The sequence below is a fragment of the Oryzias latipes genome, chromosome 7 (genome assembly GCF_053564925.1).
Source record: "Oryzias latipes strain Hd-rR chromosome 7, Olatipes_Hd-rR_3.1".
In the NCBI taxonomy this organism is placed as follows: domain Eukaryota; kingdom Metazoa; phylum Chordata; class Actinopteri; order Beloniformes; family Adrianichthyidae; genus Oryzias; species Oryzias latipes.
In genome coordinates this window covers 8930798-8954438 of record NC_136243.1, presented here as the reverse complement: position 1 = coordinate 8954438, position 23641 = coordinate 8930798, and the positions used below count along the sequence as shown (strand labels likewise).

Sequence of the window (23641 nt, the reverse complement as noted above, 5' to 3'; positions counted from 1 at the left end):
TTAGGTGTGCATCTGTGAGTGTGTGTTGGAGTCATTGTGTGCCCTGCAACACACTAGCGACTTGTCCCAAATGTACCCGCCTTGCCCAAGAGTAGCCGGGACAGGCTCTGGCAACCCCATGACCCCAAAAGAGATACAGCGGGTACAGAAAATAGCTAGATGGATGGAAAGATTGGTAAAGTCCTTTTTCTTTGTTTTGTTTTTTTATATAATTTATTTTTTTATTCAAATCAGATTGTATTTATTTGAGAATGCAGAAACACTGGGTTTTGTGTAATACCGACCTGCTTTTTCAAACATTGTATTGAATAAATACTACAGATAATTGTAAACAATAGGAACATCCTAAAATTAATAATTTTAGGATGGTAAAGTTTTTTTAATAGAGGACAAACACAGTAGTAGTGATTTTGAGTAGCTGGATGTACATACATACCATAATTAATTTTAGAAGAGCAAAAAAAATTGAATAAACAATCTGTGAAACAGTGAAAGAGAGAGCTTTTAAAAGCTCAGCTATAAATCAGAAAAGAACCCAAAAGTTTGTAGTCTTTTAAAAACAACAACGGAGAAATAGAGGAAAAAAAGAAACAAGAAAAGTTATTTTCCTACTTCCTACTATAAATTAATATTGCTAACTTTCTGCCTTTCATTTTGAGGTGTTTAAAAAAACAACTGAGAGGATTTAGAACAGCTGGTGACGTGAACAAACAGTCATGTGACCTCCCCACTTTGATCAGAGCTAGGAACAATAGTCACAAAACAGAAGTTCCACGGATGTTACGAAATATTCCGAAACATGATCTCGATTGCTCTAGTTCCTCTTCCTCCCATTATTCCTCACATCACCCCCCCCCCACACACCCCCGGATGATTAAGGATGCAGTGTTTTTGTTCCTTCAGACTTATTAATAAACTCTTCCTATGAACTCTAAGTTTCCGTTTCTATCTCCCTGATAGGGAATACATAACAGCCAGCTGTGTCCCCACAGTTTGTTTCAAGCCTAAGGGCTGGTTTATTCTTCCAAGTGATTTGTAATCGCTTGCCTCTCAGTAGACGCACGGCCATTGCAGCAGAATCACCCTGCAGACTGTGACACCTGCTGGTGATGTCACCTGTGACTGGAATTTTACGCCTGTAGTGCAATCCAGTGCAAATCGCGTCCCTTAACTTGAATTTGTTTCAGCGTTTAGAGAATGTGAGTATGGAGGACACTGTCCAGAAAAATGTCGTTTTAACACTGAATCTGATGAAAACTTAACTGAGGAAGTTAGGAAATACCAAACTTCACAAAGAGACAGAGATAGACGCAGAGAGTGGACAACTAGATAGAAAACAGAGCAACCATCTGTCTTATATCTCATGTTATTTTAATTAGTAATATTTTTTCCGTTCTATTCCCTGCTTCTGTTTAGTTGACAAACACACCCCTTCCTCCTCTGCCTTTCATTTACTTGCACATTCACACACGCCGCAAAAGTCTGGGCAAAAGGTTCTTTGTGTTAAAAACAAACGCTGGAAACAATCGCGCTGCTTGAAAAGTATAAACGCCACTCAGAAGTTCAGGTACCGTGGATGGTTGAAAGTACGAGCAGTCAACATTAGAAGAAACAAAAACACACAATTCTGGATGCAACTGATGCCATGGCTGATCGCTGGGAAGTTTTAACCGTCCTTTACGCTACAGTCACAAATACAACTGCCACCAAGCGATGGGAAGGCATTAGCAGAATCTCAAAGATTAGCTGCAGACGGGGGGATGACGCCATCACAAAATCGAGCGACAGCTGGGAGGCCACAGGGCAGTGGCAGCTGGATGGCCGGCTGACAGCAGCTACTATTGGACGATGTGGAAATGTCTCTGGATGATGGCCGTCCATATCAAGTGCCACCGCCCGGCAGTCGTGGGTGTATGAAAAGTGGACCATTCTGTAACTCAGATTTTGAGCACACATTACAATCTTGTCAGTTTACAAAATTACACATTTTTAGACAAAGTGGCTTCTGAGAAACAAGCCATCCAGAAAACAAAGTGGTCCAACCACAGCAGAAGTCTTCATCAGAGGAAGAGCATCATATGGCATCAATGCCGTCTCCCCATTAATATGCAAGACCCTTGGTGACCATGATCGCCAGATTGATGTCCAGTCATCGCCGAGCCCCCACCCCAGCAGCAGCCCTCGTCGATTGTCCCACTGCCACCGTCCGATTGTTAGAAATCGTACGGTGGCTGTGGGACAGCAACACGGGGGGAAGGGCTATGGCTGGAGGGTGGGAGTATGAAACCGCTGATCATCAGAAGATTTTAAGGAATTTAGAGACCATCCTATCAGTTATTCATCGTACTGTTTCCTTCCTGCCCCCACAGCACGACCCCCAAATCGGCCCAGAAAGAACTTTTTATTTAAACATCTGCAGCCACTGTGTGACGTGTAAAATTGTGACTGCTGTCTACCAATTACAAATGCCGCCACGTGTCCACCTGCTAGTTTTGCTAAAAACTTGTATTTATGTCACTGCAGGGTGGCATTCTGGGATATGTGACTGTAGTCTTATCCAATTTACTTACAGTTTAAGACTAGAACATTTGAATATTTGTATTATAAAGTTTAATAGTTGAGGCTTGACCTCTTCACATCTCTCTACCGTTCTTTTCTGACACAGGACGGTGAAGATGAAGATTAAAATAGATTCAAAATAGTTAGTAAAAAAAACTCATTTCCTATATGAATGACTCTAGATGTGATATTGAAACTCCTAAAAAAGACTGAAAAGACTCACTTCCTTTGTATCTTTAAATTGTTGTGGATGTAGAAATGCATGCTGTTTCTAAAATCTATCAAACCTGATGTGGTCTTTCTTCTCTTTCTAAATTATCTCAGCATGAGATGTTTTGCACGATATCAGAGCAAAAGCTGTTTGGTTGAAGAACTCTCAGTGGTTTTCCTCTTTGCTTTAGTGCTGCAGTTTTCTAAGCAGACACAGCCTCTGTATTTATGGTGATGAAGTATAGATAAACACACAGCTGGACGTTTCAGTCAGGATGTGAGATGTGAGAGGAATACAAAGAAAGTTTAGATCATTGCACGTCTGCATAGAAGGAAGTGAAGCAAACTCACAAACTCACAGCTGTTGTTTGCTCAGTAACCTTCAGTCTACAGACAACAGAATAGAGTCAATGAGGGTTTCTGACACCCCTCTGTCCACACTATGGAAACACAAACGGGATGAAGAAACATCTCCTTTATAAAAAGGACTTTGATTCCTGTGGTTAAAATACTCAGTGCTTTTTTTAGAGACAAAAGACGAGAATGACACGATCTACTGAGAGCTAGAATGATGAAATATGAGTCTTGTAATTGGAGGAGGAGCTTCAGCTTTGAGGAAACTGAGAAGTTCCTGTTTTAGCAGTAAAAGAAGAAAAGCTCCATCATTCTCCATCAGGCAGCATGAGAGTCTGTCAGAGTCTGATCTGTTGTCTCTTCCTGAGTGAGTTCATTGATTTCTTTCACTCCTTTTCATTCTTAGAGCTGCAGTTTAGTCCTTTATTGAACACATTAAACTGAACTGTTTCAGTCTTTCTGCAGTTGTTTCTGTTTCATGATCTTCATCTTTGGGATTCAACTTGATGTTCAGGGTTTAAAAACAACAACTGCAGCTTTGTTGATCTTTTCTTTATAAACTCTCTTTTTACTAAATATATAATAGTTTTGTTATTTTGCCTATTAAATACATTTGTCTGGATTTTTTTTTATTAAATAAATTGTCACACCCTGCGACAGACTGGCAACCTGTCCAGTTTGTCCCCTGCCTTTGCCCGCAAGTCTCAGGGATAGGCTCCAGCCGCCCCGTGACCCCGAAAGGGGAAATTGAATGAATGAATGAATGAATAATTTATAATAATCATCTTCTTTCCATTGTTTCTGTCATCAGAAAAATATGAACGAAAATCTTGTGATCTAATCTTATAGACGTTTCTATGGATTTCCTCAAATGCATCATCTTCAGTGTTCAGTGTTACAGGAAGACATTAACTGTAACTCTTCCTCTTTTCAGCAGCTCTGCAGGACAGAGACTCTCTTGTTGATGCAGAAACCAACATCTATGCAAAACGTGAAGGAGAAGACATCACTGTTAGATGTTATCTTGGATATTTAGGGAGCAGAAAGCTGCTCTGTAAGGAAACATGTGAAGAAGGAAACATTCTCATAGACACATATGGAGATGAAGATCAGAGAGGAAGATACAGCATTAAATATGAGTATCGATATATTGGATCAAGTATTTTAGATGTGACGATCACTAAACTCACAAAGTCAGACTCAGGTTTGTACAGATGTGAATTACAAGAAGACTGGCATCCAGATTCAGAAGACAACTTCAAAATAATCGTTACAGAAGGTGAGTTTGATCCTCAAAATCATCAAAATATTTCTCTGTGAAAATTTGTGCCTTTTGTTTCATGTTTATTACAGTTTTTTTACCTCTGCTTAAAAAAGATCACAAACTATTGTTCATAAAAAATAACTTCGATGTCAAAAAGAATAAAGTTCTGACTCACTTTTTGAATTCTTTACAGCTTCAGTAACTTCAGCTCCAACCAGGACTGTAGAACTTTCTCCAACAACACAGATCTCCTCTGGTATGACAACAACAACAATGACAACAATGACAACAAAGACAACAAAGGGTGTAACCCTTGTGCTATCCTAGGCACTTTACCATTGGGAGTTGGGTCATATAGACCCACTAGACAGTGCGCTGAACCTTTTTTCTTCAATGATTTGTGATCTTCACTGGTGTCCATAGATTACATGAAATCTTTCCACCTTTATCCACCTTTGTCATGGTAGGGAGAACACGTCAATGTAAGGGGGGGGGGTCATCTAAGAAAGCACAAGGGTTGTAGCATCTCTGAGCTCAGTGAAACATGGCTAAACCACATTCTGAATGTCAGGAATCAAAGTGCTAAAATGTCCAGACATGGGACAAAAAGATCTGCCGAAATTCTACAAACACATATTTTTGGTTAGAACACAAAAGTCCACAAGTTCTTACAAAGACAACAACATTGCAATGAGGTCTGGTTGTGTTCAACTCCTCAAAACTTTCCTGACTGAGATAGTTCTCCGACCTCACAGGAGTGGAACTAAAACCTTTGTCTCCATGTTCTGCAGGTCTGCTGCTGTATGTGAGTCTGACTCTGGTGGGCTTGATCTCCATGTTTTCTGTGGCGTTGCTGATTTTCTGCAGGAGCCGGAGATTCAATCAGAAAAAAGGTGAAATGAGATTGACTGACATGACATCAAGTCATTTCCTGCAGACTGCACATCTTTATCGCTTCACATTCTAAATTTTGAAGAGTTCCTTTGTGTTCTTAACCGTAAATTCAACATGAAGTTTAACTGTTTGTGTTTACAACTTTTAGGCAGCTGTTCTTAGACTTTTTCTAGTTATTTCTACATTCTTAAAAAACAACTCGTCATGCAGAGAAAAACAATGGTGACTTTAATTCATTCATCTTCTTCTGTTGGTCCCTTTCGGGGTCACAGGGCTGCTGGAGCCTATCCTAGCCACTTATGGGAAGAGGCAGGGGACACTCTGTACAGGTCACCAGACTGTCACAGGGTCATGCATATCCCACACCCATGCAAACTCACATTCCCACCTATGTACAATTTAAATTGACCTATGAAGCATGTTTTTGAACGGTGGGAGGAAGCTGGAGAACCTGGAGAGAACCCACGCATGCACAGGGAAAACATTGTTGTTCTGTTTTCAGGTCCCCCAGCCGGGACTTGAACCGGTTGCATTCTTGCTTTGAGGCAAGAGTGCTGAACACTGTCCCACCATGCAGCCCTCTGCAGACTTTAATTCAAATACTGCAAAACAGATTAAGGAGAAATATGAAAGAAAATCAGGAAATGTTAAATGTCTAAGAATAATTGAAGAAAATCAAAAATAACCATCATCCATGCAGGTTTATATGGTGGTTTCCTGCAGACAAATACTATGAAAAGTTGCCAAAAATGCAATTGGACAAAGTTTCTTGTTTGAAGACGTTTATCTGAGCGGCTTCTTCAGTTCTGTCCGACTGGTGTTGAGCTAGAGATATTTATCCTCTTCCTCGCTGGAGTTTCGGCACGAACTGTTGAAGCCGCTGGAATGACAGGCCAAACATCTGCAAACCAGAAATGTTGTCCAGTTGAATTTTTTTGAAATTTTCATTTTTATCAGGATCTGGATGACTGAGAATCTACATCAATATGACAAGTAATATTTCTTTGACTGTATATATTTAATCTTTTTCAGACTTTCAAAGACAAACATGGGTTAAGTGTTAGCCGCCATAAGGTCATAGCTGCCAGGTATACATAGCAGTTGTCCAGTTATTTGGTCAATCTTATCCTGAATATTCGAACATGTAAACAGAAAAAATACTCTCACTGGCCACTTTTATACATTTATAACCTTCCAAACACATGGCAGTAACTCAATGCATTTAGGTATTTAGACATGGTCTAGAAGATCTGCTGTGGTTCAAACCCAAGAAATGTGGGAGAATTCTATTTCAAAGTCAACACCAACAGACTCACGCCGATCCCGCTCTGCTTTTAGCACCAACTCAAAACATGTTTCTTGTTTCTTGAGTCAAACTTTCAGTTCTGTTACACGCATTAATAATAGTTACTAAGGAAAAGCAAATAATTGTACTTGAAAAATATTACAGATTCTTGTTTTTCTCATGACATTGGATGTACCATATCCTAGCTTATGTAGACCAGAGGATAGTTTTAGCTAAAGTCTTCAAACGAGTAGCTTTCAACCTTGAAACAAAAATAGATGTTGAACTTTGAAATGTTACAATTTTTAAGTCAAATAAAATATGTGTTTGTGATTGTTACATTTTTCAATGTGAGAAATAAAAAGCATTTAACATTTAGGAAGTGAAACTGAATATTTCTGCATTTAAATATCTACGTTTCTCATCTTTCAGAACCTCCTTCGGAAACATATGCCAACGTCCCTCTGGTGAGTATGAATCTGTGTTGAATCTGAGGCTACATTCACACCGCAGGCTGAAACGACCCAATTCCGATTTTTTTGCCCCTATGCGACCTGTATCAGATATTTTCATGACAGTCTGAGCGACACAGATCCGATCTTTTCAAATGTGACCCAGGCCACTTGGGTATGTGGTCCTGAATCCAATACGTATCCGATCTTTTCAAATGCGACCTCCGTCTGAACGGCCAGGTCACATGTATCCGACTCGTATGTCATTGATACGCTACAAACGTCATCATTTTGCGTTGAAGTAGGTGGGAACGAGAACATAAACATCAACCATGGCAGATGATCCTGCTGAGACCAGTCAGTGGAGGGGAAGCGAGGTCACCGATTGGATTAATATTTGATTCGATTTTCCAGGATTCTCCAGAACGGGTTAATAAAGAGTCCATAACATTTATTCTGGGGGAAACCTTCTTCTATTACCGTTCTCCTTCTCCCGTAACACACAACATGAATGCGCACCCACACTGCCCCCCCCTCCCATTCTCTACCGCTGCATGCGTTCTTCTCCTGTCTCTAACACACACGCGCTTGCCCCAACACATACACATCCCCATTCCTTTTTTTTCTTTCTTCTTTTAACTTGTTCTGTCCAACAGCTGAGCGAACAGATTAGAGTTGAAGGCCATTTGTGTTGGACAGGTTTTACTATTACATAAAGAGGTTATAGAACTTCGAGAAACCAGAGTGTAGATTTGGATAAACCCCTTTTTGTTGTATTATTTTTTATTTATTTGTTACATTTAGTGTGTGTGGGGAGGGAGAGGGGAAGAATGTAAGGGGGGGGGGGGGGGAGAGAGTAAAGGGAAGAGAGGTGAGAAAGTGGGGGATATAAGTACTGATTTGAAAAAGTTATTATTTTAAGCTGTAACAATTATACCAGATCTGCTGGAAAGACAAATATTACATCAAAGGGGAAATTCTGACACAAAGATGAGACCCATCCCAAATTCCACAACAGTGGGTCCAGACAATCCTGGTTCCCATGCCTTCTTAAAATGAAAAGATTGTTATTGTGTTGGCTCCTTTGTGAAAATAAACTTAATACTGCAAAAAGAGATCCGCTGTTGACAACACTGTTGTTGACATCCATGTTAACGTTAGCTACTTCCGCAAACAACGAGTGACGTCGTTCACCGTTGAGTACTCTTCTGCGCATGCGGGTAAATTCTGGGACGTTTCACGGTCACACTGGATATCACAAAAGTTCGGATTTACTTAAAAATGTGAACGGACTTGGGGAAAAAAAATCGGATTTTTAAAAAAAAAAAGGGAATTGAGCATTGACCCCTGCAGTGTGAACGTAGCCTGAGATGAAACCAGATGAGAAATTGTCAGGGTTCTGACTTTTTCCTTAATAAAGAGAAGAACCAAACAGGAGATGAGAACTTTTGCTAGACTTCTGCAGAAGGACAATCGGTCTGTGACAGCGCAAACTGTCACAGAGGTGTTCTGCCATCCTAGTGCATGGAGCCTCTTTTTATTGAAAACAGAAGGCTGCAGACATGAATGTGGGTCATTTAATCACAAACAACAGGAACATCATATTCTCGTATAATCAGAACTTTTCAGGTCATTGATTTCTTACTGAAAGATAGATATGACACAATCATATTATGGAGATTATAGCGTGTAAGAAAATGATAATTACATAACTCTAACATTGTTCTGCAGGACAGCCATGAATACGAGGAGATCAGGGAAAACACGTCGCCTGCTTTGGAAATATCTACTGTGTACTCATACGTAAACTCTAAGAACCGACAGAGATCTGACAGCACAAATGTGTACAGCCTCGTCGACTGTCCTCAGGACAATGTGAGTGAAAATTGGTTTGGAAACAACATAAAACCCTGTGCTCTCTCTAGTTCAGTGTTTTTCAACCATTGTGCCACGACACAGTAGTGTTTCATGAGGGATGGTCAGGTGTGCCGCAGGAAATTATTGATTTTCACTGATATAAACATTTATCATCACCAGAATATCAGTTCTGTGTTCCTCAAAACAGGTTAAGGTTTCACACTGAATAGTTTGCTGACAGCTTTGTGGAACTCTTCAAAATAAAAGCATCGGATCTCTCAGCATGAAAAACCTGAGACGCTAGCTCCTCCCACTTGCGGCGGGAGCTTCAAGTTTCTAAACACACTTTTGGACATTCGGCGAGCAGCGACTTTGACGTGCGTTAAACAAAGGTGGAGAATGCACATTTGATGCGTGAATCAAAATTAATTGATGCGCATGGAGGGAGGAAAGAGTAGTAGTAGTTTCCCGCTGGATCCGGTGTCAGACCGTGTAAAAAGTGAAGCTTAGTGACGTGAGTCTGTTCTGCATCAGCACCACCGCATTTCACTCCAACTCCCATGATGCATTGGGCATAATGCATTAATGTATTGGGTTAATGTTACAGCATCTCTTACTGCGCTGCTAACTGTCATGGAGCACAACAGTCTGCAAAACTTCTTTATAAAAAGCAGACATAAACAGTTTAGTTCTCCTTTAAGGTTTGTGTTGGAAAACAAAGGAATTAAAGTCAGAGATTCCAGAAAAGGAAACAGCTGCTTTTTTTCCTTTTTGTTTTTTAACTTGTCCTGTCCAACAGCTGGGCAGGCAGATGAGAGCTGAGGGCCTCTTGTGTTGGACATATTTTACTTTAACAATAGGGGTTATTAATCTTCATACAAACCAGAGGTATGTCTGAATAAACCCCTTTTGTAATTGAGGCCAAACTTTATTAATTTCAACCATGTTTGAAAATCTTTGGTGTTGGACCGGACGGAAAAGGAAAGAAGGGAAGAAGAGAGAGGGATGTTTGAGAGAGGGGGGGGGTGTTAGGAGGGTGATAATAGGAGGGGAGGGGGGATAAGACAATGAAGCAGCATAAAGCAACAAGTTTACTGGTTGTTTATCATTACGGTAAGGTTCAAATCTAGTACAAAAAGGGGGGGGGCCTGTCCACACAAACACTCAAATCTTATCAACACACCTGCTGGCTGCAAAAATGTCCACATGTCAACATGTACACAAAACAGATAGTGTTCACACACGCATACTTATGCCTTAAAACCAACTAGTGTGTAATATCTCATTCATTCTATCACGCAAACTATTAGTGCGGCTGGGTATCTCGGTTGGTAAGATGGGAAGCTACCACGCAGGAAACCAGGGTTCGATTCCCGGAGGGGAATGAGCAATGGTACTGGGGGCAATTACCATATCAATGGCGAGCAGTTAACATCACCCAGTGAGGGTCCTTAGGCAAGACCCTTAACGCTACTGCCTCCCGAGCGCGGTTTCGGCTGCAGCTCACCGCTCCCCAAGGGGATGGGTCAAATGCGGAGAAAGAATTTTCCTTCGTGGGATGAAATACAGTGTATAAAAAAAAAAAAAAAAAAAAAAAAGTGCAAAGGTGAGCTAACACCTGTGCTCAGGTGAGTGTTTATGTTCTTCTAAAATGGATGGAGGAATGTGTAAAGAAGGAAGGAGAGTGCCCAGCCATCCCCACTCCAAGACCCCCGCCGCAGCAGCAGCGGCAGCCGGAACCCCCCCAACGCCACACAGGTGAAGGCAGGGAACAACTGCCCCCCGGGCGACCAAATCCGTCACCCAGGCCAGGGCCAGCAGGACCGCCGCAAGGCCCCCAGAGCCAGAGAGCACGGAGGCGCGGAGGGAAAGAGATCGCCGCCCCAGCCCAAACAGGAAACCCTGCCCCCCCGCCGCACCGGGGGGGCAGGGTCCCACCGGAGAGGGACGCCCACAGCCCCAGACGAGCACCCCACCACCACACAGGAATTCCGGGCATCCCCCCGCCCCAACCCCAGGTACGAGCCAGGACCCCCCAAGGGAGACCCGCTCCGCACTCCAGGCAGCCACCCACCCGGCCCATGGTTGGTCCAGGGAGGAGCAAGGCAGGGGCCCGCCGCCCCCGCCCAGGAGGGGGGCACCCAGGAGAAAAGGGGGTCCACAAGAGGTGTTGTAAACATGGCCCGACCAGGCTCGGCCACAGTTGGAAATTTGGCGTGCACAGCGCTCAGGGGCAAGGACCCGAACCCACCCCCCAGGGACACGAACACCCCCGGCTCAGGTGTAATGTGAACCCCCTCCCCGCACGGAGAGAGCATCGCTGTGCCTAGGAAACCGGCACCCAAGGGACACGGCCGCCGTTGCCAAGGGCCCCGTACCCCCCACCAGGGAAGGGGTAGGGGACATATGGTCTTAGGTCCCACCTTCCTTGCAAAATGTGTGTGCGTGTCTTTGAGAGGATGTGTGTGTGCATGTGTGTGTGTTTATGTTGGGATGTATATATTGAGGGGGGAGGGGTTTGTGTACTGAGGGGGGTGCAGTTAAAATTGGCAGGTAGGGCACTAAGGGGACATCTCCTGATTACTCACAGTGATGTCCCCTCACCCTCCCCACCAAGGGGCCCTAAATGTCTAAGGTGCGGTTAAAATTGGTGGGTAGGGTGCCAGGAGGACATCTGCTGCTTGCTGGCAGTGATGTCCAAGCACCCCCCCTACCAAGGGCCCTACATGTCTAAGGTGCAAATAAAACCGAAAGAGGGGGGGCCCACTCCATACGGCAACTATAGGAGGGGGGCCACTGCCAAGTAGGCCGCCCCCAAGGCGCATCGCAGGCTAAACCCCCCACCCCCTCACCCTAATATGAGGTTATATGAGGAAGGGGGTAAGTTGGGGACAGGTGGTAGACTGTCCCCCGGTGGTCAAACAGCTGTCCCCCAGCCCCCCCCCCCAGCATGGGGGCCAGGTCTACCCAGCCCAGGGGCCCCATCCCCGGAGGCGCCGATACCCCAGGCCCAGCACCACCCACCCCACACAGAGAGAGTGGAGCCAGAAAGCGTCGCCCCCCCACCGGAGCAAGTCCAGGCCCCCACCCCCAAACGCTGGCCCTAGAAGAGCTCTGGTCAGGCCTCGACGGGACCGAGGCAGCCAACCGGCCGGGGCAACCGCCGATTGCCTCAGCGGAGACCCCGACCCGTCAACCCCCCATGTCCCGTACCAATAGTGCCCCCCCCCCCAGAACGCCCCCCCAAAGGACAGGGCCGACAAGACCCCCACGCCACCTCACCCCAGACCCCGCAGCCGAAGCGGATGACACCCAGAGCGACCGGGGGTCCCAAGAGGGTTGTCCCGTCCCGTCCCAAAGCCAGGGAAGGGCCGATCCCAGCCCCAGGTGTAGATGGGCCCATCCAGCGCCGCTGCCCCCCTCCCCCCCAAGCAGGGCCCCCCGCCAACCCCCCCCCCCCCCCCCCCCCCCCCCCCAGCACAGGCAAAGGGGCCCCACCCCCCAAGCCCAGAGGACCACGCAGCGCCCCAGCCCGCCCCACCCAGGCACTGGACCCGACCCCCCGACCAACGGAGCCCCCACCACCCCCCGCCAGGCACCGGAAGCCCCGACCCCCACCCCTAACAACGGCAGAAGGGCAAGGAGCAGCGACGACCATGCCCCCCCACCCCCAAAGTCATGGAGTTAGCTATGGGAGACCAGAGAGACTGAATTCATCAAAGTTACCTGAACTTTGGGCTGACATTTTTTCCAAGCTGATATGATCAAGCAGCAGATTTCTGTGTTGACTTATGTTTATATTTTTCTTGTTTTTCCAATTTATTAAAATAGTTTTTTTTAGCAATACAAAGAGTTATGAAAATGATAGATACTAATCCTCTTTCTACATCGATGGCACTCATGTCACCAAGCACACAAAGTGACGGTGAAGCCGTGATTGAAACCTTAAGACAGACTGATAGATCGGCACATACCTGCTGCCAGAGAGCCTGGACAGGCGTGCAGAACCACAGTGCATGCATGTAACTGTCGGGTAGATTACTGTCACAGTGCTGACAAATGTCTGAGTTACTGAGACCCATCTTGAACATCCTCTGTCCAGTGTAGTAAATTCTTTGAAGAGTTTTGAAATGGATTAGCTGCAGATTTGGACTTTTTGTCAGTTTAAAGGTGTTTAGACAAAGTTCTGACCAGAAGCTTTCATCTGTGCTGATGCTCAAGTCCGCATCCCATTTTGTTGTCGGAAGTGAAATATTATTATCTAAATTACATAAAAGTTTGTATATTTTGGAGAGAGTTCTATTCATTGAAAAATTAATCCGAGTGGTAACTACATCTGGTAGCTTAAAATCGTTGTCTCTGTATTTAAACTTTTTAGTAATAATTGATTTAAGTTGCTGATATTCCAAGAAGTTATTTATTCCATGTTTGTCTTGAAGTTCCTGGGGAGTTATGAATCTTCTATCAATAATTACGTGCTCTAGTTGTTTTATGCCCCCTGCTTGCCAAGCTGGGAAGTGAATCACTTTTTTGTTTATTAGGATGTCTGGGTTGTTCCAGATGGGTGTCATTTTGCATGGTTGAATTGATGATTTTGATATTTTGAGAAATTCCCACCAGGCTGTTAAAGTGGTGTTTATATTAATACTTTGAAAAATTCCTGTTTTTTAACTGTTTGGCTAATAAACGGTAGATCTGACAGGTTGATCTTTCCACATAACGCCTGTTCCAAGTCTAACCATGAGTTGTTTTCTGGATTATTTTTTAACAATTTTAGGATGTATTGTACTCTATTTGCAAGAAAGTACTTGTGGAAATTAGGTCATTCTAATCCTCCACAGCTTTTTGCAGATTTTAAAGTTTTTAGACTAAGTCTTGCAGGTTTATTGTTCCATAAAAAGCTTGATATGGATGAGTCTAATGTTTTGAACCATTTTAGTGGCGGTTGTGTGGGAATCATTGAGAAAAGATAATTAACTTTAGGTAAGATTTTCATTTTAACCGTGGCTACCTTGCCCATAAGGGACAGAGGCAGGTTGGTCCAGCGGGTTAGATCGTCCTGTATGCTTTTCAGTAATGGGGTGTGGTTTAGCTGCACCAGTTCTGATAATTTGGAGGAAAAATAAATACCTAGATATTTGATATTGCCTGGTTTGACTGGTATTGTGAGTCTTTGCTCCGCATTACTGTTCAGTGATAATGAAACAGATTTGTTCCAATTAATGGAATAGTCTGATATGGTGGAGAATTCATTAATAATTGTTACTGTTTCATTTACAGAACGTAAGTTATTTAAAAACAGTAATATGTCATCCGCATAGAGACTAACTTTATGAAGGCTGTGTTTACTTTTAGTTTAGAGGCTCAATAAATATAGCAAAAAGAGAAGGAGAGAGTGGGCAACCCTGTCTGGTTTCTCTTCTGAGAAAAAACCTGTTGGAAGTCTGTTTATTAGTTCTAACTGAGGCATTGGGGTTATGAAATAATATTTTAATCCAATTGATGAATGATTCTCCAAACCCAAACTTATGGAGGGCAGCAATAAGGAACTCCCAATTTACTCTGTCAAAAGCTTTTTCAGCATCCAGCGATACATACTCTGCCAGTTACAACTCCAAACAACGAGGAGTTGCTGTTTTAATTAATAAAAATCTTAATTTTACTCATAAGGATCCTGAAGGCAGATTTGTAATCATTAATATATCCATTCAGAATAAGGACTTTTGTATAGTGAGTGTATACGGGCCTAATGTTGACGACTCTTCCTTCTTTCACAGATTCTTCACCTCACTCTCAGTTCACTCTGACTCCACAATCATTATAGGAGGAGACTTCAACCTTGTTTTGGACCCTGAACTTGACAGACTCAGCACAGCAGCAAATCAGCGTACATGGCAGTCTGCAAGTAGTCTAAAGCAGTACATGAATGATCTGGGTCTCTGCGACGCGTGGCGCTCATGTCACCCAAGCACTAAAGGGTTCACCTTTTTTTCTCCAGTTCACCACTCACACTCCCGTTTAGACTATTTATTAATCAGTAACTCTCTTTTAAAAAATATTCAAAGCTCCAATATCCATCCAATTATTATCAGTGATCATGCACCAGTCTCTGTAAACATTTCTAGGGAAAAATCCACACCCTCTGGTACAACCTGGAGGTTTAATATGTCTCTGTTAAAGGACCAGGAATTTCTTGAATTCTTTAAAAAAGAGTGGGCAACCTTCTTAGACTTCAACAATACTCCAGACATCCCACCGTGCGTTCTTTGGGAAACAGCAAAAGCAGTCATGAGAGGGAAAATCATTTCTTATTCAACGCACAAAAAACGCAAAGAGAAAGCAGATTTATTAGAATTAGAAAATAAAATCAAAACCCTGGAGACTGCTTATGCTGCCTCTGCACAGGAACGCATTCTGGGAGATCTGAAAAATTTAAAGCTGCAGTTAAATGACATCATCAATAAACAAACACAATTTCAAATACAAAGGCTACGACTTGAAAGATTTGAAAACTCTAATAAATCTGGCAAATTTCTGGCTAATCAGCTTAAAATTAACAGAGAAAAATCATCAATCACCTCTATTATGGACCAAACAGGAAATGTCACTCATGACCCGGTCAAAATTAATAACGCATTTGAAAACTTTTATAAAAACCTGTACACACCGCAGATCAATCCGTCAGAGCAAAGTATTGACTCATTTCTTAATAATGTAAACCTACCCAGGCTAAATGAGGATCAAATCACAAACTTAGATTCTCCGCTCTCGCTGTCTGAACTTCATGAAGGTCTGTTATTTATGCCCAATGGTAAAGCACCAGGGCCTGACGGCTTTCCTGCTGAGTTTTATAAAGAATTCTGGGAACAACTGGCACCAACATTTTATAAAACTGTCACATCTATTAATGAGAGCCAATCAATGCCACCTAACATGAACTCAGCCAACATAATTCTTCTTCTAAAACCAGACAAAGATCCCACTAGTCCTTCAAGCTATCGCCCTATTTCTCTAATCAATGCAGATGTAAAAATTATCTGCAAAGCACTAGCACAGAGAATAGAAAAAATCACTCCTCACATAATTCACTTCGACCAGACTGGATTCATCAAAGGCAGACACTCGGATGATAATGTCCGTAGACTAGTTAATATAATAGACTTTGCCACCATTGAAAACCAGGAAATGACGGTACTATCGCTGGATGCTGAAAAAGCCTTTGACAGAGTTAATTGGAAGTTCCTTATTGCTGCCCTCCATAAGTTTGGGTTTGGAGAATCATTCATCAATTGGATCAAAATATTATATCACAACCCCAATGCATCAGTTAGAACTAATAAACAGACTTCAAACAGGTTTTTTCTTGGAAGAGGAACCAGACAGGGTTGCCCACTCTCTCCTTCTCTTTTTGCTATATTCATTGAGCCTTTAGCTGCAGCAATAAGACAGAAAGAGAGCATTATAGGAATAAAAACCAAACACAGCCATCAAAAAATTAGTCTTTATGCGGATGACATATTACTGTTTTTAAGGAATTTACAATCTGTAAATGAAACAGCAATGATCATAAATGAATTCTCCTCCATATCAGACTATTCCATTAACTGGAATAAGTCTGTTTTATTACCACTCAACAGGAATATGGAACAAAGACTCACAATTCCAGTTAAAACAGGAAATATCAAATATCTGGGTATCTACTTTTCCCCCAAACTATCAGAACTGGTGCAGCTAAACCACACCCCATTACTGAAAAGCATACAGGACGATCTAACACGCTGGACCAACCTGCCTCTGTCCCTTATGGGCAAGGTAGCCACGGTTAAAATGAAAATCTTACCCAAAGTTAATTATCTCTTCTCAATGATTCCCACACAACCGCCATTAAAATGGTTCAAAACATTAGACTCATCCATATCAAGCTTTCTATGGAACAACAAACCTGCAAGAATTAGTCTAAAAACTTTAAAATCTGCAAAAAGCTGTGGAGGATTAGAACTACCTAATTTCCACAAATACTTTCTTGCAAATAGATTACAATATATCTTAAAATGGTTAAAAAATAATACAGAAACCAACTCATGGTTAGACTTGGAACAGGCGTTATGTGGAAAGATCAACCTTTCACAGCTACCATTTATTAGCCAAACAGTTAAAAAACAGGATTGTTTCAAAAGCATTAATATAAATGCCACTTTAACAGCCTGGTGGGAATTTCTCAAAATATCAAAATCATCAATTCAACCGTGCAAAATGACACCCATCTGGAACAACCCGGACATCCTTATTAACAAAAAAATGATTCACTTCCCAGCTTGGCAAGCAGGGGGCATAAAACAACTAGAGCACGTAATTATTGATAGAAGATTCATAACTCCCCAGGAACTTCAAGACAAACATGGAATAAATAACTTCTTGGAATATCAGCAACTTAAATCAAGTATTACTAAAAAGTATAAAATTAAAGACGACGATTTAAAGCTACCAGATGTAGTTACCACTCTGATTAATTTTTCAATGAATAGACCTCTCTCCAAAATATACAAACTTTTATGTAATTTAGATAATAATATTGCCCTTCCAACAAAAAAATGGGATGCAGATTTGAGCATCAGCACAGATGAAAGCTTCTGGTCAGAACTCTGTCTAAACACCTTTAAACTGACAAAAAGTCCAAATCTGCAGCTAATCCATCTTAAAACTCTTCACAGAATTTACTACACTGGACAGAGGATGTTCAAGATGGGTCTCAGTAACTCAGACATTTGCGAGCACTGTGATAATAATCTACCCGACAGCTACATGCACGCACTGTGGTTCTGCACTCCTGTCCAGGCTCTCTGGCAGCAGGTATGTGCCGATTTATCAGTCTGGCTTAAGGTTTCAATCACTGCCTCACCGTCACTTTGTGTGCTTGGTGACATGAGTGCCATCGATATAGAAGAAGGATTAGCATCTATCATTTTCATAACTCTTTGTATTGCCAAAAAAACTATTTTAATAAATTGGAAAAACAAGAAAAATATAAACATAAGTCAACACTAAAAATCTGCTGTTTGATCATATCAGCTTGGAAAAAATGTCAGCCCAAAGCTCAAGTAACTTTGAAAGAATTCAGTCTCTCTGGTCTCCTGTGGTTGACTCCATGACTTAGGGGGTGGGGGGCTTGGTCGTCGCTGCTCCTTGCCCTTCTGCCGTGGTTTGGGGTGGGGGTCGGGGCTTCCGGTGCCTGGCGGGGGCGGTGGGGGGCTCCGTTGGTCGGGGGGTCGGGTCCGGTGCCTGGGTGGGGCGGGCTGGGGCGCTGCGTGGTCCTCTGGGCTTGGGTGTGGGGGTGCGTGGTGGGGGGGTGGGGTGGTGGTCTGGCTTGGCTTGGGGGGGTGGTCCCTTTGCCTGTGCTGGGGGGGGTTGGCGGGGGGCCCTGCTCGGGTGGGGGGGGCCCAGCGGCGCCGGATGGGCTGCCCATCTGCACCTGGGGCTGGGATCGGCCCTTCCCTGGCTCTGGGACGGGACGGGACAACCCTCTCGGGGCCCCCGGTCGCTCTGGGTGTCGCCCGCTTCGGCTGCGGGGTCTGGGGTGGGGTGGGGGGCTTGTCGGCCCTGTCCTGTGGGGGGGCGTTCTGGGGGGGAGAGGGGGCCCATTATTAGTACGGGTCGGGGGGGCTAACTGGTCGGGGTCTCTGCTGAGGCAATCAGTGGTTGCCTCGGCCGGTTGGCCTCCTCGGTCCCATCGAGGCCTGACCAGAGCTCTTCTAGGGCCGGCGTCTGGGGGTGGGGGCCTGGGCTTGCTCCCGGGGGGGGGGGGGGGGGGGGGGGACGCTTTCTGGCTCCTCTCTCTCTGTGTGGGGCGGGTGGTGCCGGGCCTGGGGTGTCGGCGCCTCCGGGGGTGGGCCCCTGGGCTGGGTGGCCCTGGCCCCTTTGCTGGGGGTGGGCTGGGGGACGGCTGTTTGACCACCGGGGGACAGTCTACCAGCTGTCCCCAACTTACCCCCTTCCTTATATAACCTCATATTAGGGTGAGGGGGTGGGGGGTCTAGCCTGCGATGCGCCTTGGGGGGGGGGGGCTACTTGGGAGTGGCCCCCCTCCTATGGTTGCCGTATGGAGTGGGCCCCCCCTCTTTCGGTTTTATTTGCACCTTAGACATGTAGGGTCCTTGGTAGGGGGGGTGCTTGGACATCACTGCAAGCAAGCAGCAGATGTCCTCCTGGCACCCTACCCGCCAATTTTAACCGCACCTTAGACACTTAGGGCCCCTTGGTGTGGAGGGTGAGGGGACATCACTGTGAGTAATCAGGAGATGTCCCCTTAGTGCCCTACTCGCCAATTTTAACTGCACCCCCCTTAGTACACACACCCCTCCCCCTTCAATATATACATTCAAACATAAACACACACACATGCACACAAACACCCTCTCAAGCACCCATACACGCACACACATTTTACAAGGAAGGTGGGACCTGGGTCCATCTGTCCCCTACCCCTTCCCTGGTGGGGGGTGTGGGCCTCTTGGCGATGGCGGCCGTGTCCCTTGGGTGCCGTCTCCCTGGGCCCGGCGGTGCTCTCTCCGCGCGGTGGGGGGGTTCATATTACACCAGAGCCGGGGGTGTTCGTGTCCCTGGGGGGTGGATCCTGGTCCTTGCCCCTGGGCGCTGGGCCCCGCCAAACTTCCAACATGGCCGAGCCTGGTCGGGCCACATTTATAACACCCCTTGTGGGCCGCCCTTTTTTCCCCGGGGTTCCCCCCTCCTGGGCGGGGGCGGCGGGCCCCTGCCTTGCTCCTGCCTGGACCAACCGTGGGCCGGGTGGGTGGCTGCCTGGAGTGCGGAGCGGGTCTCCCTTGGGGGGTCCTGGCTCGTACCTGGGGTCGGGGCGGGGGGATGCCCGGAACTCCTGGGTGGTGGTGGGGTGCTCGTCTGGGGCTGTGGGCGTCCCTCTCCGGTGGGGCCCTGCGTTGGGCTCGTCCGGCGCGGCGGGGGGCTGCTTTCCTGGCTGGGCTGGGGCGGCGCTCTCTTTCCCTCTGCGCCTCCCTGCTCTCTGGCTCTGGGGGCCTCGCGGCGGTCCTGCTGGCCCTGGCCTGGGTGACGGTCTTGGTCGCCCGGGGGGCGGTTGTTCCCTGCCTGTTCCCGTGTGGCGTTGGGGGAATTACCCACCCCCACACCCATACCCCCGCTGCTGCTGCGGCGGGGGTATGGGTGTGGGGGTGGCTGGGCGTTCCTCCTCCTTCTTTTCACATTCCACCATCCATTTTAGAAGAACATAAACACTCACCTGAGCACAGGTGTTGGCTCACCTTTGCACTAATAGTTTGCATGATTGAATGAATGAAAGATTTCACACTAGTTGGTTTAAAGGCATAGGTATGCGTTCGTGAACACTATCTGTTTTGTGTGCATGTTGACATGTGGACATTTTTGCGGCTAGCAGGTGTGTTGATAATATTTGAGTGTGTGTGAACAGGCCCCGCCCTTTTTGTACTACATTTGAACCGTACCGTAACGATAAACAACCAGTAAGCCTGTCTGCTCTATGCTGCTTCATGGTCTTACCCCCTTTCCCCTCCGATTATCACCCTCCTACTCCCCCCTCTCTCTAACGTCCCTCTCTCTTCTTCCCCTCTTTCCTTTTCCGTCCGGTCCAACACCAAAGATTTTCAAACATGATTGAAATTAATAAAGTTTGGCCTCAATTACAAAAGGGGTTTATTCAGACATACCTTTGGTTTGTCTGAAGATGAATAACCCCTCTTGTTAAAATAAAATATGTCCAACACAAGAGGCCCTCAGCTCTCATCTGTTTGCCTAGCTGTTGGACAGGACAAGTTAAAAAAAAAAAAAAAAAAAAAAAAAAAAAAAAAAAGATGGAGAGAAGCTGTTTCTGTAAGCAACAATATGAAAAACATCTATGATTATGACGTCATCCTTTGCTTTTTCCAGGTAGAAGACCACTCCGTAAAATACCCTATCATTCAAGCCCCCATCTCTACTCCACCCAGCAGCGCCCCCTGTGGTCACATAGAAAATGACATTTACTCATCTGTTTAGCTTGATGTGAACTCCACCAACACACACGATGCTTCACCTCCTCTGTTCTCTGCTGTTACTCTACATTAAACCACAGTCTGGATCACAGTCTGGCTTTAGATTCCTTTGCTTCACCTTTCTGAACCACGGGAAAATTTTCTGATGATCAGCGGTTTCAGACTCCCACCCTCCAGCCACACACCTTCCCCTTCTAGCTTGTGCTGCAGTGGGACAGCAGCACAAGACAATCGACGAGGGCTACTGCTGGGGAGGGGGCCCGGCGATGACTGGACATGAATCTGGCAATCGTGGTCACCATGGGTCTATTATGGTGGCTTCTGTCAGTGCTCCTCCCCTCCCCTCTCTCTGTGCACCTGAAGATTGGAACCAGTTGTGGACACTCTGCTCATCACCTCTCTGCCTTCATAAGGAGATCCAGCCCAGCATTCATCGCCAGTCCGTTGCCTACCTCGGTGCATGTTGAATCTCAAGTTAAAGTTCTTATTCATGTTCTGGCCTTCTACTAACCTTGCTGTTAAGATGTAAAGATTAAAGTGCGCCCTTACTCAATGTGTTATGGTAAAGTTGGAACCTGTGTATGTGTGTGTTCATACAAGGTGCTTTACGGTAACCTGTTCACAGTGATGTCGGGTGATTCTGCAGCAGAGCTGCGCATGTGCAATGTTCGCTGTGTATGGCAGAATCCATGATCCGAGGAGCATGTACTACATCTTTCCCATGTGAATAAATGTGCCTGTTATGCACAAAAGAGAAAGTGGCTCTACGTTTCTTCATCACCACGCAAAGAGGACACGAAAGCAGACACTGTTCCCTCCGTTCCTTTACACTTGCTTATTCGATCCGCCTTCAGGTTTCCCATTCCACGAGTGTCCACCTGGGAGATCTTCCTCACGCTTCGCTCCAGTCTCGCCTCTAGTCACGCCTTGCTCCTCGCTCGCCACGGGCCCCAAGACATCAGGCAGTCGGCGGGGATTTTCTCCACTCCAGCCACGCCACGCTCTCAGCCCAGCTCTCAAGACACTACGAGCTGCTGCTACACCGACGCATCTCCTGAGCTCCAAGCTAGAAGTAACATACAAATTGAACTGTTTATTTCCTGCTTGGAAATGAAAGACTCTTTGCACTTCGCTACTCGCCTGAGTTTCCTTACGGGTTTTCAGCGTCTGGGTTTGCCTCGTCCAACTTACCATGACAGGTTCTTGCATATTAATGGGGAGACGGCATTGATGCCATATGATTCTCTTCCTCTGATGAAGACTTCTGCTGTGGTTGGACCACTTTGTTTTCTGGATGGCTTGTTTCTTAGAAGCCACTTTGTCTAAAAATGTGTAATTTTGTAAACTGACAAGATTGTAATGTGTGCTCAAAATCTGAGTTACAGAATGGTCCACTTTTCATACACCCACGACTGCCGGGCGGTGGCACTTGATATGGACGGCCATCATCCAGAGACATTTCCACATCGTCCAATAGTAGCTGCTGTCAGCCGGCCATCCAGCTGCCACTGCCCTGTGGCCTCCCAGCAGTCGCTCGATTTTGTGATGGCGTCATCCCCCCGTCTGCAGCTAATCTTTGAGATTCTGCTAATTTGTGACATCACACAGTGGCAGTTGTATTTGTGACTGTAGTGTAAAGGAGGGGTTTAAACTTCCCAGCGATCAGCCATCACATCAGTTGCATCCAGAATTGTGTGTTTTTGTTCATTCTAAAGTTGACTGCTCGTACTTTCAACCATCCACGGTACCTGAACCTCTGAGTGGCGTTTATACTTTTCAAGCAGCGCGATTGTTTCCAGCGTTTGTTTTTAACACAAAGAACCTTTTGCCCAGACTTTTGCGGCGTGTGTGAATGTGCAAGTAAATGAAAGGCAGAGGAGGAAGGGGTGTGTTTGTCAACTAAACAGAAGCAGGGAATAGAACGGAAAAAATATTACTAATTAAAATAACATGAGATATAAGACAGATGGTTGCTCTGTTTTCTATCTAGTTGTCCACTCTCTGCGTCTATCTCTGTCTCTTTGTGAAGTTTGGTATTTCCTAACTTCCTCAGTTAAGTTTTCATCAGATTCAGTGTTAAAACCACATTTTTCTGGACAGTGTTCTCCATACTCACATTCTCTAAACGCTGAAACAAATTCAAGTTAAGGGACGCGATTCGCACTGGATTGCACTACAGGCGTAAAATTCCAGTCACAGGTGACGTCACCAGCAGGTGTCACAGTCTGCAGGGACTGGGGTGATTCTGCTCCAATGGCCGTGCGTCTACTGAGAGGCAAGCGATTACAAATCACTTGGAAGAATAAACCAGCCCTTAGGCTTGAAACAAACTGTGGGGACACAGCTGGCTGTTATGTATTCCTTATCAGGGAGATAGAAACGGAAACCTAGAGTTCATAGGAAGAGTTTATTAATAAGTCTGAAGGAACAAAAACACTGCATCCTTAATCATCCGGGGGTGTGGGGGGGGGGTGATGTGAGGAATAATGGGAGGAAGAGGAACTAGAGCAATCGAGATCATGTTTCGGAATATTTCGTAACATCCGTGGAACTTCTGTTTTGTGACTATTGTTCCTAGCTCTGATCAAAGTGGGGAGGTCACATGACTGTTTGTTCACGTCACCAGCTGTTCTAAATCCTCTCAGTTGTTTTTTTAAACACCTCAAAATGAAAGGCAGGAAGTTGGCAATATTAATTTATAGTAGGAAGTAGGAAAATTATTTTTCTT

At 45.2% G+C, this 23641-nt stretch overlaps 1 protein-coding gene across 3 annotated transcripts; it reads left to right on the top strand.

Moving 5' to 3' along the window:
• Positions 1-3346: 3346 nt before the first annotated feature.
• On the top strand, positions 3347-21671 carry LOC144981330 (uncharacterized). 3 transcript variants are annotated; one of them, XM_078950145.1, is made up of 7 exons: positions 3347-3490; positions 4061-4402; positions 4581-4643; positions 5179-5280; positions 6999-7033; positions 8750-8893; positions 20810-21671. In XM_078950145.1, exons 1-7 carry the CDS (start codon positions 3451-3453, stop codon positions 20915-20917), a joined length of 834 nt encoding a protein of 277 aa, XP_078806271.1. In that variant the 5' UTR covers positions 3347-3450; the 3' UTR covers positions 20918-21671. The 3 variants fall into 3 exon arrangements, with proteins under 3 accessions (XP_078806271.1, XP_078806270.1, XP_078806272.1); XM_078950144.1 differs by having other exon boundaries at positions 3348-3490; positions 4058-4402; XM_078950146.1 differs by lacking the exon at positions 8750-8893 and having other exon boundaries at positions 3348-3490; positions 4058-4402.
• Positions 21672-23641: the final 1970 nt, after the last annotated feature.